Source organism: Rhea americana, unplaced genomic scaffold, assembly GCF_003343005.1.
Source record: "Rhea americana isolate MKP2758 unplaced genomic scaffold, rheAme1 scaffold_312, whole genome shotgun sequence".
Classification (NCBI taxonomy): Eukaryota; Metazoa; Chordata; class Aves; order Rheiformes; family Rheidae; genus Rhea; species Rhea americana.
Genome location: NW_028186438.1, coordinates 109,992 through 126,722, shown reverse-complemented (window position 1 = coordinate 126,722; position 16,731 = coordinate 109,992). Strand labels below are relative to the sequence as shown.

The 16,731-nt window shown below is 44.4% G+C and overlaps 1 protein-coding gene across 1 annotated transcript in view; it reads right to left on the bottom strand.

The window, feature by feature from the left end:
* The window catches only part of AIFM3 (AIF family member 3), a 64,271-nt gene that overhangs the window by 21,688 nt on the left and 25,852 nt on the right, over positions 1-16,731 (bottom strand). The window contains exons 7-10 of the mRNA XM_085310173.1: positions 14,072-14,184; positions 11,454-11,540; positions 7,679-7,770; positions 4,495-4,625 (exon numbers count right to left, since the gene is read on the bottom strand). Coding sequence (XP_085166299.1) covers positions 4,495-4,625; positions 7,679-7,770; positions 11,454-11,540; positions 14,072-14,184 — 423 coding nt within the window. The remainder of the gene's footprint in view (positions 1-4,494; positions 4,626-7,678; positions 7,771-11,453; positions 11,541-14,071; positions 14,185-16,731) is intronic.

Genomic DNA, 16,731 nt, shown 5'->3' with positions numbered 1-16,731 from the left:
YAGGCTTCCTGGACTGCAGGACAGTATCCAACAATATGGGAGCAAGTTTCCCACTCCGCAGAACAATGTCTGCAACTCTTCAATGCTTCTGCCCCCAGCCCGCGTGCCAAATACTCCCTGGTGGGATAGACATTGGCGCGTAGCTGGATAGCYGTCAACAACTTCCTGTGAGGAATGCCTCTGTAGTGTATTAGCCAATCGTTACTGATGGTRTCATTTTCAAAGTTCTTAATCCCGCGGCCTTGAGATCTTAGATTGGCCCAATTTTCAAACTCTCGTTTTCTCCACTTGCTAGGTACTGGATAGATGACTTTGGGAGCAGGACRCTCCCATTCCRTAGAGCGCTCGTCGCCTTCTGGAGCGGAGGGGGCAACCACAGAAAACTCGCCGCATACCGATGGAACTTGATCCGCTCTTCCTCCAGCAGCAATCCAGACTTTCTGAAGTTCCTTCTGGATCTCTTCTTCTAGGACTACAGTCCTAGTGATGTTATCATTGGAGCGAGCGATCCTCAACAAGCGGCAAGCCTGCATAGATGGAATTTGACTTGCAAGACGAGTTAACCCCAAACCGCCATCTCTATTGCTGGCATACAAGATGGCATCGCATGTGCTGGAAGGTAAGTGAAGCCAGCCTTTCACTGCAGTTCTAATTGCCAGGTCCAGGGAGTGAAGGTATGGAGCATTCGCACCAACATGATCTGCTGCATATAGCARTSGAGGGATAACATACGTTTTCAAGACCTCTACCTTCTGAAGTGGCTTTAAAGGGGCTTTCCCTATGTTCTCAACCCATAAAGCCAGCTTCTCACGTAGCTCCAGGTGGGCGAGACCAATCCACAGGTCCACCCCAAGGCCCAAATATCTCTCAGAGCTACCAGGCTCAATCATATCCAATTGAGCGCCGTCGATCTTCCACGGATCACAGTCGTTAATAACATAAGAGTCTTTTGTGGGCCTAATGAAAGATCCGTGGCACTTGGAAGCATTGACTTTCAGCCCGGTAAGTTGACAAAACTCTTCCACCACTTCARTGTTACTCTGCATATTCTCCCAAGAGTCACTCAGTAGCACCAGATCGTCTGCAAAAGCTAATGATGTTATGGAGCTGTTTCCATATTTGAATCCTTTTCCCATMTCTTCCAACTTACATAACAAGGGATCTATTGATAGAYTGAACAGAAGCGAGGACATTGGATCACCTTGCCTTACGCYGGTGAGGATGTTAATCTTTTCGGAACAGGTATTYCCAACTTCAATCCGTGTAATACTATCCTTATACAGTTCYRCGATGCTGTCACAAATGTGACTATCAACGCCCTTCTGATGCAAGACCTGGAAGATGTGCAGATGTTGGACCGAATCGAAAGCTTTTGCCAGGTCCACGAAGACAACGCCCAATGCCTTATGTTTTTTCTTGGCATGCTTGATTAGCATTTGGAGAAGTGTCAGGTTTTCCGCACAGCCAGGGGATGATATGAAACCCCTTTGACGGCTATTGATCGGGCACGCTCGCTGCAGCTGTGCTGTTAGGATCCGTGAAAATAGACGTAAAATAATCGACCCGATGGTGATGGGTCGCCAGTTGTTAATGTCCCCTATTTTTGCCGGGTCCAAAGATTTTGGAATCAGGACTGTTCTACATTCCTTCACCCAGTCCTGGATCTTCCCAGCCAAGAGCCATAAATTGAACATCTCAGCCAATCGGCTGCCTTGGGGGTCCATTTTGATAATGTCCCTTACCRACACGCCGTCTGGACCGGGRGTGGAGGCTTTATTCATCTCCACCAGATTTTTCCCGACCTCCGCTGGGGAGATCATAGGCTTGAACGTAGAATTATCCGTCACTCCTGCACTCAGGAAGGTACRGAGGCCGCCSAAAGGTTTTCCCTCCTCCCACTTCTTTTGGAAGGAGCTAYACAGTTCCTCCATCGGAAGGGGGCACTGTAGTTCTTCGATGTTATCAAGAATGATACCAGCAAGCTTCCATCGATCCAGATCGAACAGCTTCTGGTATCTGAGGTAATGACCCTTCTTCACCACCCTGCACTTCATCCACTTCCTTTCCTTTCCCACAGGGACGGTCCTGGCCTGATGCCTCCTGCGTTGTTCCAGCTTAGCAGTGAGGACCTGCCCAGCCAGCTGTGAAAGACACTGCTCCGATGCTTCCAAGACGATGTCTCTGCTGTCTTCGACACCCTCCAGAATCTTCTTACACGCTCTCTTCCAGGCCGAAGACTGGGATCCTGAATAAACAGCTTCCGCAACATACCTTCTGTATTCTTTCTTAACAAACTGTACCTCCGCACTCTCAACCAGTACATCCCCTGGGRCAGCCTTCTCGGGCGATGTTGTTGATTTCGCATTCGCCAGCTGCCGTCGCTTATCGCTGATTTGCTTTGCCGTTTTTGTGGGCAAATGTCTAGCGATGAGCTTGTTGATGAATCTCTCGTTTCTATACCTCTGTTCCAAATCAATCAATAGAGCCGTCTCCTCTTCHGACCAACAGCTCCTGTGCATACCCTTCCTCCCTTTACCCTTCGGACGGGTTTGCTCCAGATTCCTAACTTGTGGAYGCACAAATCTTTTGTGCTGCGAGAGGCCGCTCTTCGTCTTGAACACTCTTCCGCATTCCTCACACCTCTCGTTCCCATCCTCCAGGTCATTCCCCTCTTCGGGTTCCAGTCGGGCCCCTTGGCACCTTGGGAAGTGGCAGGCAATRCTATGATGTTTTTCATTGGTCCTCCCGCACTGGGAGCATTGAAACAAGATTCTACGCCGACCGTGGGCTCTCCRCAGATGTTCAATCAACRCCGCCATCTTCCCCATCTTGGAGCCACAGCAAGGACATGCTGGATGTTGCTCCAGGACCTTTACAAYTGGTGTGCTCACATCCGTTGTGRCCGGCCCCCTGGCACCAAGAATCGGGCTTGTCACAATAGGAGAAAGGATTGCTGGCCTTGAGGGAGTCKCTGGTACATCGCCTTCCTCCTSCCCCTCCTGTCRGACTGATACTTCAGCTCCARCATTTGCGKGTGATTCGGCAGATGGCAGCGCCTCGTAAACCTCAGGYAGATCTTTTATGCAATCAAAAATGGAGGGGAGATCTCTCTCCCTCTCCCCRTCACAGGCCGAGTTAAAAAAGGTCAAATTTCGCGTCAGGTGGACCCAATCATCTGATGTTATCACTGCAGGTTGCGGCACTGCAGGTTCCAGGAAGATCTCTCCTGTTTGGGTTCCCACCAAAATAAAGTTCACAACCCACTTGGGGCTGGAAAACATGTCTACGGGGGTTCAGATACACCCAGAAGAACCAATCCCCCAAGTTCGACTGGTGCGCCTTTGGAAATGAGCCCTCAGGCAAAGGGCTTTGGACATGCAAATCAGATAACCTGCGGTCGAGAATTTGCGTCGCCTAGAATACTATTGATTGGACGGTGAACTCAATCAACAGGGTGGAAGCGACTATAACACACTGTTCACTGGGGCAGAGGCCAACTCGGTTACCCAAATAATGGGCATCCGGCAGGACCATAGGGAGGTATGGCCTCTGCAGCTATGCCCAGTTAGTAACTACGGCCCCGTCTTAAGAGAGTCATAGTTACTCCCGCAGAAGTGATTTTACTAGTGCCTTAAGCAGAACTAATATTAGGCCTGTCTCTTATTCAGGTTACCTTTGATTACAACAGCTATGTCTGTTGCTGTGGTGCAGTATGTGGTCGCTGCTCCAGAAATTCATCTTCTCTCATCATGATTAAGAATCATTGATATTCAGAAGCTAGTACAAAACCAGACAGGATACAATACTACTGATACTTTTTCATTTAAAGGAAATTACATGCTGCATCAAAGGAAAGAGTATCATAAATATTCTTTGGATTTGTGAATTTGCAGTGTAGAATGACCTACAGCTGATTATTCTAATCAAACTCAAAATCACGCCAAAGGGCAAGACATGATGAGTAGATTTTATATTCCACAACAACTATTGCAGTCTGGTCTGGCCCCTCGAATGCTGCACAGAACTGAAAGACGGATTCCTGTAATTTCTGTTAGAGCTTGGGTAGATCTTCTGGAGAGATGTTTGAAACAGAATTCATTTTCCCATGACCGTATCTGTCTGAAGTGTCTGATCTAAGCTAAACAGACAGACTCCCTCATGAGCCAACAGCACCCGCTGTGTCATCCATACCAGTTGCTGAGGTGTCTAGGGCAGGGGGATGAGCTACTTTCTGGAGTCACTTATGCCTTATTGCAGAGGACCAAACCTAGCTGACTGGCTCAGGCTACATGTCCACCTTCTGAATTGCTACTAGGATGTCCACCCTGGAGTTTGAGTTAGAGGGAGGGAGACCTGCTGCATCTTTAGGTAAAGTTTCAAACTATGCTAACCACGGAACTGCAAAGAAAACTATCCTGACAAGTCTGAAAAGACAGCTATGGCTGAATGACCTATCTGGGATGCAGGCAGAACCAAGCCAAAATGAGAGCTCACCAAGGAATGAGGCTCCCACTATAACTACGTTCTTGCTCGTGGCGAGTTTCACTACACGGTTAGCATCTTCAGGAGTTCGGATGTTAAACACATTTTCTACTTCTTTGCCTTTACAGTTGAGAGCCTTCGGCCTGAAAAACACAAATTGAAGGAAATACAGGTTCAGTTCCCATTTCCCTTACCCAACCCCCTTCTTTGAGCCAACCACCACTGCAAGTTCTGCTCAGCATCACACTTGGTCCTGCCTCACTAACTGCCTCTGCTGGGCCACAGCCAGCTGTTCGCAGTGGCCATGGACAAAGGCTGGTGTGCTCATCTTGGGGACTGGCTGCTGTTCTGAAGTAGGAGGCTGGGCTCTTTCAAGAATCTTTTTACTCTGTCTTTCAGCAGAAGCTTTGGAGCCAGATTTTCAAAGATGCATATATAGGCCTCTGAAGATGCAAGTTCCACTATACATTTCTAGGGGCACTTGGCTGCAATATCCACTGTCACTGTGATATTTTAATCTTGTTCTCCCTATGSATTTACTAGTGCTTATCTATCTTTAAATATCTGATTGCTCCATACTCAACTCACATCTGAAAAAGCTCCTCAATAATTCAGGTAACCTATGAACATTTACCCAGTGCTCCTGGAGCTTGTGCATATAGATTTTGAGAGTATTTCCAAAGGTTTAGTCCTCTTTTGAATCCTATTATGTAGTTGGTATAGACAGCATTTTGCTGCAGTGTTCTRCATCCCCAGGCACTAGCCTTTAAACACACGATGCTGTTGATGATGTGTTGTGTAACATTATCTCCTCTGATGATCCCGCAAGGCAGTCCCACGCTTCTGCGCATTTTGTCTAATTAATTCAGGCATCAGTTCCAAAAATGAAGCAGCACCAAACATTCAAAAGGACTGCTCAGTCATTTGCATCTCTTTGTAACAACAACCTTGGGGAAAATATTTACAGAAAAACAATAAAAATCTAGAGAATCCAGTCTTAGTGCGCATGTGCATTCTCTCTCCTGCAGCTGTGCCCAGGTATGGGCTGGAGAGCCCCTGTCCTCCAGCATGACTGTCACAGTGGCTCTGTCAGGAAGTTATAAGTGGGATACAGTGCTCTCCGGCTGCATTATCTGATCTGAATGAAACAGAGGGGCTGCTCTGAGGATTAAAGCATCCCTTCTGATCCTCTCAGCTCTGCCTGGTAACATTGGTTTGGCTGTGTTGCTGTTTCTTGGTGACCAGAAGGATGCAAGAGAACTGTGGTATGTTTAAACCTGCTTCTTTCTTCTGCTGTTTCCTCTTGGTTGGGGCTGCAGCTCCCTGCTCAGCTGGTTTCTAAGGATCTCTTCTCCAGTTGGCTAGTTTTGCAGGGGCTGGATTTGGTCTACCTAATTTTATGCATTTGTGTTAGGAGCATGAGGAAAGAGGCAGGCAAGCCTGCGGGTAACTGGATCTGTGGTCTGGATCCGATCTGAGCAGCCTCCTTCTCCTAGGTACAGCTGCTCAGAGCTGGAACTGGGAGAGATTTAGATGCTTGCATTTGTTCCAAAAGAGCACAAAAAATAAAATAGTGAAAACACTCAAAGGGCAGTGAGGTTCAAAAGCATTGCTGTAGAAACGCCCAGTTGTATCTAAAATACCTGACATTTTCTGTGAAAAATGTAATATTCAGAGTTGACTGTTCTGAATGTTTTCATTAAAAAAGATCAAGAGATGTCATCAATGACAACATTTTTCCCATTAAAATGGCAATTTTGACAAATCTCCTGTTAAAAAGAAACCAACAAACAAACCAACCATTTTCAGGACAATAAGAATGATGCTAATCTCAAAAAGCTACCAGGCTAAGCTGAAAAGGAAATATTTATCAGCCTAGAAGTAGCAGCAGCAGCTTGTACAGAACACGATAGACAAATCAACACTCCATCTCATGAGAGAGGAATCATAGAATCCTGTTCTTCAATCATTTTATCTGAAAAAGTGTTATAGCTTTCTTTGTAAGATTTGCAGCTATTTCCTGACAGAAGGGCTAAATTAGCTCAAATCATTTGAATTTGAATTACTGAGGTTTTGGGTTGTTTTTGGTTTGTTTTTTTTTCCATGTTTGCAGAGGACAGACAGCATCTTGTCCCTACAAACTGCCACATGGCAAAGTGCTTCTATTCCTTCTCTTGTTCATTTATATTTTGCTCAAAAAAACACCATGAAGTGCACTCTGTGCAAGAGATGTGTGTAGAGTTGCATGGAAAGCTTCTGCTATTTTTTGTGCCTGAATAAAGTTTTAATCTTGAAAACTTCACTCTTACAAGTAATTCTCACAAAAGGGACCCTGTTGTGTTGCAGTAACAGCAATATCTAACTAAGGTTGCAACAGAGAAGCATTAAGCTTTCATTTTCAAGAAAGAACTTAATGTTGACAAGAAATGAAAAATGGAAATTTAAATAAATACATTATTGGATTTTCAGGGTTGTTTATTATTGAGGGGTGAACAATAAAATGCCAAAAATAACCACTAAAAATATTCAGGGTATCTTAATTTTGGAGGCTTTTGTTAAAAAAATATATTCAAGATTCTAGGCATTAATTTTTCCTCTGCCCATATTCTAAACAGGTTTCAAGGACAATAAAATGAGAGAGCTATCATTTCTGTTTGCATTCAGAAAAGAAGATCTCAGTGGGAATTTTATCAGTATCCCCTTCAGATTCCCAAGCTGACCCAGAGGGGAGACAGTATTAGGGTGCTTAGTTGGCAAATTATCTAACCTTTTGGAATTTCCTTTTTTCACCAATTTCTTTAATATCAAACAACTCACACGCCCAAACTGTTCCAGTACTTAATTTTTGTTAACATTGTTTTGACCTTTGCACAGATCATGAAATACAGAGGGTATCAATTCCTTCACCAGTCCTTCCAGACTCAGCTAGCCCCTCGTGTCTATTGGTTACCTCCTTTCTGTGTGAGTCTTGGGTGATATAAAGGCTTTTCTGCTTTGGTAGAGCAAATATATCAAGCACTGCTGTGCAGACATATCCACTTGTGTTCCTCGCTTTTCTGCAAACACTCTTGCAAACAGAGAGTGCCCGCTCCAAATTCAGTTGCTATGTTTGATCTCTTATCACTAGTCACCAACTCCTTACTTTCTAAAATAAAATAGTTTCTCTGGATCTTTAAAATATTTGTTTGTAGCTTACGTGTTTCCAGTCGCTATCAGCAGTTTGTTATATTCCATCTTAAATCCATCCTTGAACACGGCTATCTTGTTCTTGATATCCACAGCTGCAACCTGAAATCATTTCTGAATAATGTTAAGGGTTGAAATCTCAGATGCATATTGAGATACCATACAGTGAGCCAGAGGCTGACTACCTCAAAAGGCATAGGCTATACAACCCACCTCAGAGCACTCTAGGGTCCTTCTCTTCGCTTCCACACCGTGGCTTGCTAAATAGTGAAGTACATGCAAAACCTTTATTATTATTTTCTAACTGTGAATTGCTTTCTTACTGATGAAAATCATGGTACCTGAGTTCCTGGTATTTGTTACTCATTTTAGAGTTTAAAAGAAATTGAAAGTCTGTGAGAACCTGGCATTCTTAAACAGTCAATCATTGCCCCCACACTATGCATGAGATTTTTTTAAAGCCTAGAAAATATGTCCCTCTGCCTGCATTGCCAACGGGCACATCAAGAGCCATGTTCCCCAGGCCATCAGAAGGAAATTCCTCCTTCTTGCCCAGGATGGCTGCTTTCCCTATGGCATCCAAACGTCCTAGAGCCAGAAAAGACACATGCAGATGATCATATTCATGCCTCCTACCATAAATGTTACTCTATCCCCACTTATTTACTTTTTACGTAAAGATAAGTCTGCTATCTGTCCTACTGTCAACACTTTTCTCATGTCACCCAAAATGGTACATCTTAGCTGGCTGTGAGGAAGGCAGTCATCGCGTTCCTCTTTCAAGCTAGTTTCCAATTTTCTAGGCAATCCTTCCTCTTCCTCCTCCTTCTCCTCCCACTCTGCCTCTCTGTGACATCAGGTTGACAAACCCAAGTGTTTATAAATGACAAAGTCTGACTACTCTTGAAAAGAGACTGGTGTTTTCTCGTGTTCATGCAACTGCAAGAACCTGTCCATCTCCTGGCACATCTGCCATGGCTGTGGCAGCTGGAGCAATGAGGTATTGATACCAGGCAGCTATGGACCCAAGAGAGGCTCATTAGGGCATGGCAGGACTGGGACTCATACACACTCACACAGTCACCTCCTTCCTGCAGCAGGAAAAATCCACATTTGAGGCAGCAAATCAAATAAGTAGGACATGAACTTCCTTAGATTACCCTTACCACAAGCAGAATCCATATGCCTGAGCAGAGACAACAGGACATCTCAGAGGGTCCTACAGCCAAACTCTGCTTTAGAGATGAGGAGTATGGGCCTCATCTTTAAGCATGCTGCAAAATATTAGCAGACCTCCGCCTTGCTCAGTTGGTTAGAGTGTGGTGTTGCTAATCCCAAGGTCGCGGGATCAATCCCCATACGGGCTATGCTGAGGGTTGGACTAGATGACCTCCAGAGGTCCCTTCCAACCTTACCATTCTGTGATTCTGTGAACAGAAACTGCTGACCTGAGAGTTCACAGTGCATAACTGCTGTGTGGGAACTGAGATGTGAGCTTTCTGTGGTAGCTACCGTCTGCACCTTTTCCCTCCTTTTACCTCCTCCTTGTATAGCCCCTGAAAATTGGCACTGCAGCAGAAGGGTAGAGACTCTCAGTGCGAGGTTAGGGTTGGGGTTTGTTAGCCTTGCATGCTAATATTAGTAATAGCAATACCAGCCCACAGCAGACAATACATGGGGTTCTTCTCACTTGCCTTTAGATGTCAGTATTTCCCCTCAGGCTCCTTCTATAGTCAGTGGAAAGACAGATAGTGGAAAGATAGGGCCTAATCCATCTGCCATACTTCAGCCATCTGCCACAGGAGGAGCACGCTTGGGGCTCCACTGACTGCAAAGTACAACTCCTTGTAGCCTATAATGGGAGCTAAGAACCATTCCTCAGATGATGGGGTCTGCATTTAATCAAAGGGATCTCACTCTGTTTGGCTGTTAGACACTGAAGGACTGAATTGCCAAGATATGAAAAAAAGCAGGATTTAAGTGCTCCTGAGATGTCTCAGGATCTGATCTCAGCAAGACCCCTGACCATAATTTTATGGCAGATTCTGTCTTCTTGTAGTGAAAAGTGGCTTAGATCCACATGACACTTAAATCTGACCTCCCACCACTGGCTCTCTGACCCACCATTTCCAGCCATATCCTTGTTCCTACCTCCTATGCGGTGAATGTGCAAAGGCAAGAAAGGGGACTAGAGTGGCAAGGCAAGATAAAAATAATAATATTTTTATTTTCTATAAAAATAATAGATAAAAAGCAAGCACATGAATAACAAGAAAAACCTAGTGATTGCCGATTGCTCACCCGTGTCCTAGTCTAGTGTCCTAGTGTCTCAGGCAGCAGAAAAGAACTCATGACCACCCAAGAGTGAGGCAATCACAGATGGTAATGAGGAGGCTTTCTGCATCCTCACCGACTTGGGCCAGTGAGTGGGGTCATGCTCTGCAGCCAATAGGCCAAGGCAGGACCCAGTTGTGACTCTGCAACGTTTCAAAGCTTGAATTCCATTTCCAAATAGCATTGCCAGCTGGAAAAAGGGCTCTTCTCTCATGTAACAGCAGGAGCAATACTATTAGCATGCCAAAGCTGGTCCCTTCACACAAGAATTGGTTCTCAGAGCCTCCTTCTTTTCCAGGAACGCCTCAGGGTTCTATGCTCCTCCATGGAGAAGCTGTAGTGGTGCACTTGGGTGCACACTTGTCCTGCTCTCACAGCCTAGCAGAACTGACCACCAAACCGCCACATCTGGCAGCACTGTGCCAAGCACCCACAGGCAGTGAGAGAGCTCATCTGGACTTATGGGGACCACATGGAGGGTGAAACATCTTTACTAAGGAGGACAGACAAACGTAAGCAAATGGAGATGGAGCCTGGTGAAAAATAATGAGTCAACTGGGAAACTGCAAGAAGAAATCAAAAAAAAAAAGTATTTGAGGGTGCACAAATGAAAGCAAAGTAGCAGGTTTGGGTGTTCCTCATGGAACTGTTTGAGATTTTATGCCTAAATTTGGTTTCTGCAGACAGCTGTTATTTCTGCAGCCATCTTGCGTACTCCAGACTTGAGATCACTTCTGTATGAACAACCCTTCATCTTGGTGAAGCTTTTTTCTATTTCACCTCAAATAAGCCAGTTTCTGTAATTTAACAGACAGGTCTTTGCGGAAACAATGACACTCTGCTGGGCCTAGACAGACTGCCATACTAACTTCCACCCTCTCTTACTGCAGAGGTCTCTTTCTCTGCTGCCTCTGTTCCTTACACAAAAATGCTTTTAATTTTTAAGTTTGAAGTATTTTTTTTTCATTTCTAAGGCTTTAAGTCTCTTGGTTCCTGTCTGCATCTCAGCCAATCCAGACCTTTAATCATCTTACATGTCATTTCACAAATATCTCCCAGGATAAGGAAAATAAGGGGGAAGAGATGTTTAAATGAACACCACTTGCACTGCTCGCAGACAGAATATCCAAATCCACAGGAGAACGCTCACTAAATGGCAGGCAAGAAATCACCATTGCAATGGAGTCTGCATGGGATGTTCTTCCTGCCACAGATGTAATTCTATTTAATTGTGGTTTTGAACAACCACAGGCAACCTGAGCTCCTAGGCATAAAAGAACACGGGAATTGAAGGAGACGTTTTTAATATTTCTCCAAAGGGAATCAGTATGCCAGGAACAACTACAACTGCTACATTTTCTAAACACAAAGCCTTTGTGTGTTAGCACTCGAAAAATATAGTCTGTCGGCACACTGATAAGACTGCACCATATGAAAGCTACTCTCCTTACCTGCATTTCAGTCAAGACTTCAATGTCATAYGTGCGGAAGAATTCTTTAGGGCGCAAGGCAATCTGCTCAGGATGGGAATCCATCGACTGCAGAAAAAGCAATTTTCTCGTTAACAGTTGTGAGTTGAAAAGGGAAGTGGAGAAATGCCTGTTACCAGCACATGCTAGTAATAGCTTGAAATTAGTGCTTACAGCACCTGTTAAAAGTCCTCATGAGACTTTGATTTGGGTCCTGATTCCTTTTCTGTTAACTCAGCACAGCGGTAGCACTGACCAGCCAAAGCACAACAGAAGTAAATGCTACTGAAAAACTGCAAAAAAGAAGCTTTAGAGCTAGCTTCTCATAATACGCAGAAGTTCAGAGGAGCAAAAAAAAAAGCTCCATTATTTGAAAAATAACCAGTTACTTGCAGAAATGGAAGTTAAAAGAGCAATAGGGAATTGTTATCATTATTATAACAAAAGTCCAAGAGCAACAGTTTCAAAAAGATGCAAGTTGAGCAGCACCACAAGTTCCCTCAAAAGCCAAAGCAGAGGTTTGTCACACATATCTGCTCACCTTTAGCTGAAATGTAAAGGTTCTTGCTCTTCCTGGCCTTTACTAGTCAGGCAAAAGAAATCTACATTATCTTTGCAAGCAGGGCTGAGATCACATTTAAGCCCAAACTCACCTCTCCTCCTAACTCTGTGGACACAAGCTCTGACATCGGCTAAAGCTGAGACACAGCAGAGCACTGAGTGACCTGAGCCCATGCTACTCCACMCTTCAGTGCATCCCTCCCCACCTGCAATGTGGGGGGAAAGGGGCATGGCCATACACGCTCCATTGTCAAGTGCTGCAATATATCACATAGGACTTGCAGCAGGATCATCTACCCACRCAGGCATGACATTTAGGTTTGGCCCCTGAAGGACAGGGGCTGCAGGAATCTATGGTTTCACCGTCTGCCTCCAACTTCCCTTGGAACCAGTCACATACCAGGGGCTGAAGTGCAAGTTCCTTATCCTTGGAGATGGCTTGGTCAGGCCTAGGGTGAGTGGGAGGCACAGCAGTGCATTCCCCTAATTTAACTTCAGATAACACTGTATTCAGAAGAGGGCAGTATCTTAGAACTTAAGGCAGATTTAAGTTGATGCAGGGTTATAGGGGTTTTACTGCAAATTCTTTCAACACTAAATGTTATCAAGACAGGAACTTTCAACTCCCATGACTTTGGAGCAAGGGTTCCCATGCCGGTGAGCAGCAAGGGCAGCACAKAGCAATACACAACTAATACGAGTTTCACTGCATTCCACTGCTCCTGCAATGGGAACTAAGAAGTCAGTGCACCAGAGAGCAGGTCATGGTCCAAAGGGCTCAAAGAGGAACACAGTCCTGAGGGAGCTTAGGATGAACTGATAACAGATGTTCAGCAAAGCAAAGGAAGGGCAATGCTGCAGTTTCAGGAGACAAGAAGTCCACTGCTCACAGCTTTACATAGTCCCCATTTACTGACTCTTTCCAGGGTTAGTACCACTCATATTAGGGTTAAGAAAATTGACTTCTTTTTTCTCTTCTGTTCTAGAATATTCCTTTTTTTTTAAGGGCTTAACACACCTTCCACAAGTAACTGCAGCCAGAGGTCGGGGGCAATTATTTATAACACACCTGTTGTGTGAGCTGTTTTTACTAATTAAGGGAGAACAGAACAGGCACTTTAACACCTCTACAAGGAGAAGGAGAGCTTCAGGGAGTTACCTGGCTGGGACCATGACTGCAGGCATCTCAGAGCTCACCTGCACAACAGTTATTTCTCATCCCAAGTATATTTTGTCTATGCACAGCAATGGCTTGAATGCTCTCAAAGAGTCATGTGCATATTTGCATTCCTTTGAGAATCACTTTACCTTGAGGCTTAAAGTGGAGTTAAATGCTCTGGTTGTAGAATACCAATCCTATAGATAAGCATCCTTGACGTAAGGAGGAATACACATACTGCCTGTTCTTATGTTATCTGCATGCTTCAAGACCAAATGCTGCTGTTCAACATGAGTTACTGTCTGATATCAGATAAGGTCCAGAAATCAGTAATAAAAATGCTATTAGAAGATCATTCTGTCTCTGCACATTGGCACACAAGCAGGGATGCATGCCAGAGAAAGCGACCTATGTAAGGCAATCAAGATGTGATGATAACCAGCAGTGTGAATACTTACAACATGGAGCATCACTGGGCAGCAAGAACCATGTGCTAATAAAAATCTAGGTAAAYAATTCAATTATTTTTAGTTAAGAARCAAAGATTTACATATCCTATTTCACTGTCCTAAAGATTTTGTTCTAGGAACATAAGAAAGAAYTGAAGTTAACAGATCCATCCAGGCATGAGCTGGCTGAGTTAGCTGTCATTGGACTATGCAGAATGCCCTTGTTTCTGCACTGGTGAAATCTTATAGTTAAGAGTTTGTACAATTCCTCTTTTGAGTTTTATCTTCCAGTCACTAACAGAAAAGAAAATTCAAGGAAGAAGAGAGCTGGGATGAATGAAGAAGAAGAAATACRTTGGTGCAATGCATAATGGTCCTAGTGCAAATTCTAAAAATCAGGAGGAAAGTGAGATACTCTAGAGGATACAAACCTTACTGAGTTTTGGTCGGTCATAGGGCAAGTGTCTGTCCATCGTACACATTACAATCCTGTCCGAGAAACCCTCCTGGCGCAAGGTCTCTGCACAGACTAACCCGGCTGCACCTATTAGAAGAAGAAGACCTATGTTAACTATGTATATGTGTATTTGACAGATGAAAATACTCAAGTGCTAACAACAGTGATCCTGACACAGTCTCCCAACAGCAAGTGAAAGATGTGATTCTGGGTTTGAAACAGAACTTGATCGATTTAGAAAACAGAGAAAATGGCATTGCTCCTGCAAAGGTAGAGCCCTGGAGTTTGCAGTGCTGCTGGACCTATATTCTGAGTGTCCATGAGTCTAAACCCTTTGCCCTCTAAACCTAGCATCCTACACAGAGGCTGATTCAAAAATCACTGCTTCATAAGTCTTGACCTTACTKTTTAGCACTTCCTAAGTCAAATGGCAATGGCCACTTCTAAAGAAAGGACACAGCCATTTGAAGGCCAGAGTGGTGGCTGCACACTTTCCTACAGAGGATTTTGTATGTAATTTCTTGCTGGGGGGAGAGAGATTGTTTTTAAACATAGGAAAAAAAGTGAGATGCAAGCCTGATCTCTAACATTACTCCCTCAACGAGAGGCTTGAGACAGAGGATGATAATGTGAGGGCCCCATTCAAATAAGTGGCTACCCGTGAGTGTGCTACCCTACCCATAACCAAGCAGCCTGATGTGGCACATCCCCTTTTACCTGGTCAAACAGATGAGATATGAAAGGCCAAATTAGAAATCGTGAGTCTATTTTCAGCCCACGAAGCCTTGTTCAACAACAAAGATTGTAAGAGTCAGAGTGTCACTAACACCCATGAGGAGAAGACGAACCTGAACACTCTATCCTGCTTTGGTTCGTCAGCACCATGCTCCTACTAATGAAGCCAGGGAACAGTGGAAGAAGAGGAAGCGGGGTGGCCATCTTGAGCATGCTTCCTGGAGAACATRCTGAGCAAGGACTGACTCTGCACTGATTCCAGTACTGAATCTCTAATGAGCCCTCCTTGCACATTCAAATATTTGACAGCAAAGAACTCATCCAAATCCAAAAGAATTTCAACATGGATAATGGAAGGGGACATTTCTGAATCAAGTAATGATATAGCTTTGAGCAACCTATACCAGTGTCCTGCTGTTGYGTGCCCTCAGCTCTTCTGGGATGGCTGCATCTCACTTCCTGACACAGGGTTGGATAGGTAGTCCTTTCCCATCACTTCTTCCTCATACATCCATGTTTGAAATCKGCATTCTTGTTGACCAGAATAAGATTTTGGTCTTTAAAAGAGCTGAAAATTTAGCTGTTCAAGGCTGAGAAAGCTTTTTCAATAACAGCTAACATTATCTGTTGGGTGACTTCGCTTAACATTCTCATGACTGGTCTCATTTAGCCACATCTCACTCCCAAGATAGGCTCACTGATCTCAGAATGCATGAGTGTCAGGCTCCAGTTTTTATTCAACACAGAGCAGGATCACAAGAAAGCCCAGCAGCAAGGGAAATGCAGGCCAGACGTGTTCTTCTCAACTCTACTCAGGCTGTAGGCTGTGACTTAGTTGGAGTGGCAGATCACARTGTGTTCTGTATTTCCACAGCTTAGATTTGGTGGCTTGTGGGCGGTAATGTAGTGAGAATAATCCACATGCTCAGAGCAGCTGTTTTCTCCCAGCCCCAAGTCTATCATAGGACAGCTTGTTTCCTCCCAGCCCCTTCCATTTTACCAAGTGCCAYTTCACTAAAGTACATGATTCAATCTAGTGCTCAACCAACTCCAGAAACAGGCAAACTGTAAATGGRATTCACTCCATAAGTCTATCCACAAGAACTGCATTGTGTAGTGCTGCCAGGTCACATGGAATTATTTCCAATTTTAGAAATAACTGTCACATATTGCAATTGCAGTGTTGTCAGAGAATATGCACATCTTTGCATAAAATCTGCAAACTTCATCTGGCTGTCCCATATCGACTCTCAGGTCCCTGGACAAAAACTCCTAGAAACTGTTCACTGCACATTGGTTCAATGTCCTGGTTTGCAATCTATGTACTTYACATAAAATACACCACATTAGCACAAGTACATGGTGTCTCTCCAGCCTCCCCTCTCCCAAGCTCCTCTATCAAATTTGGAACTCCAGATTGGGTTACATGAGGAGGTTACATTAACATCATCTCATTGCTTTAGATAGTATTTGTTAAATGGAAACTCCAGAGTTAATGTAAGCACAGAGCTGGTTGTACAAGCTTGCAGCAGGCAAGAAGGACAGAGTGCCTCCAAGGAATACAGAAGACAAAAGCTCCCAGAGCCTGGTTCCCCCAACTCCATGAATTTTAATTGCACCAAACTGTTGAAAGAGCCCAGCTTTATTACAGTGCATTGCAATAGTATGACTGTGATTCCAAAMGGAGCTTGGACAAGAGACGGAAAAAGATGGCCTGGAAGCTTTGCTATTCCATGCAGGCTTTTAGTGTTTGCTGGGAAGATGGAAGAAGTTATCTTCAGAGAAGTAGGTTGAGGTGAGAGCTTTGGAGTAGGCAGAGAKGGAGGTGTGCAGACCCCAAAAGGTAAATATGTATTCTCATCACAGGAACTGAGAAACATGTATTCACATCACAGGAAT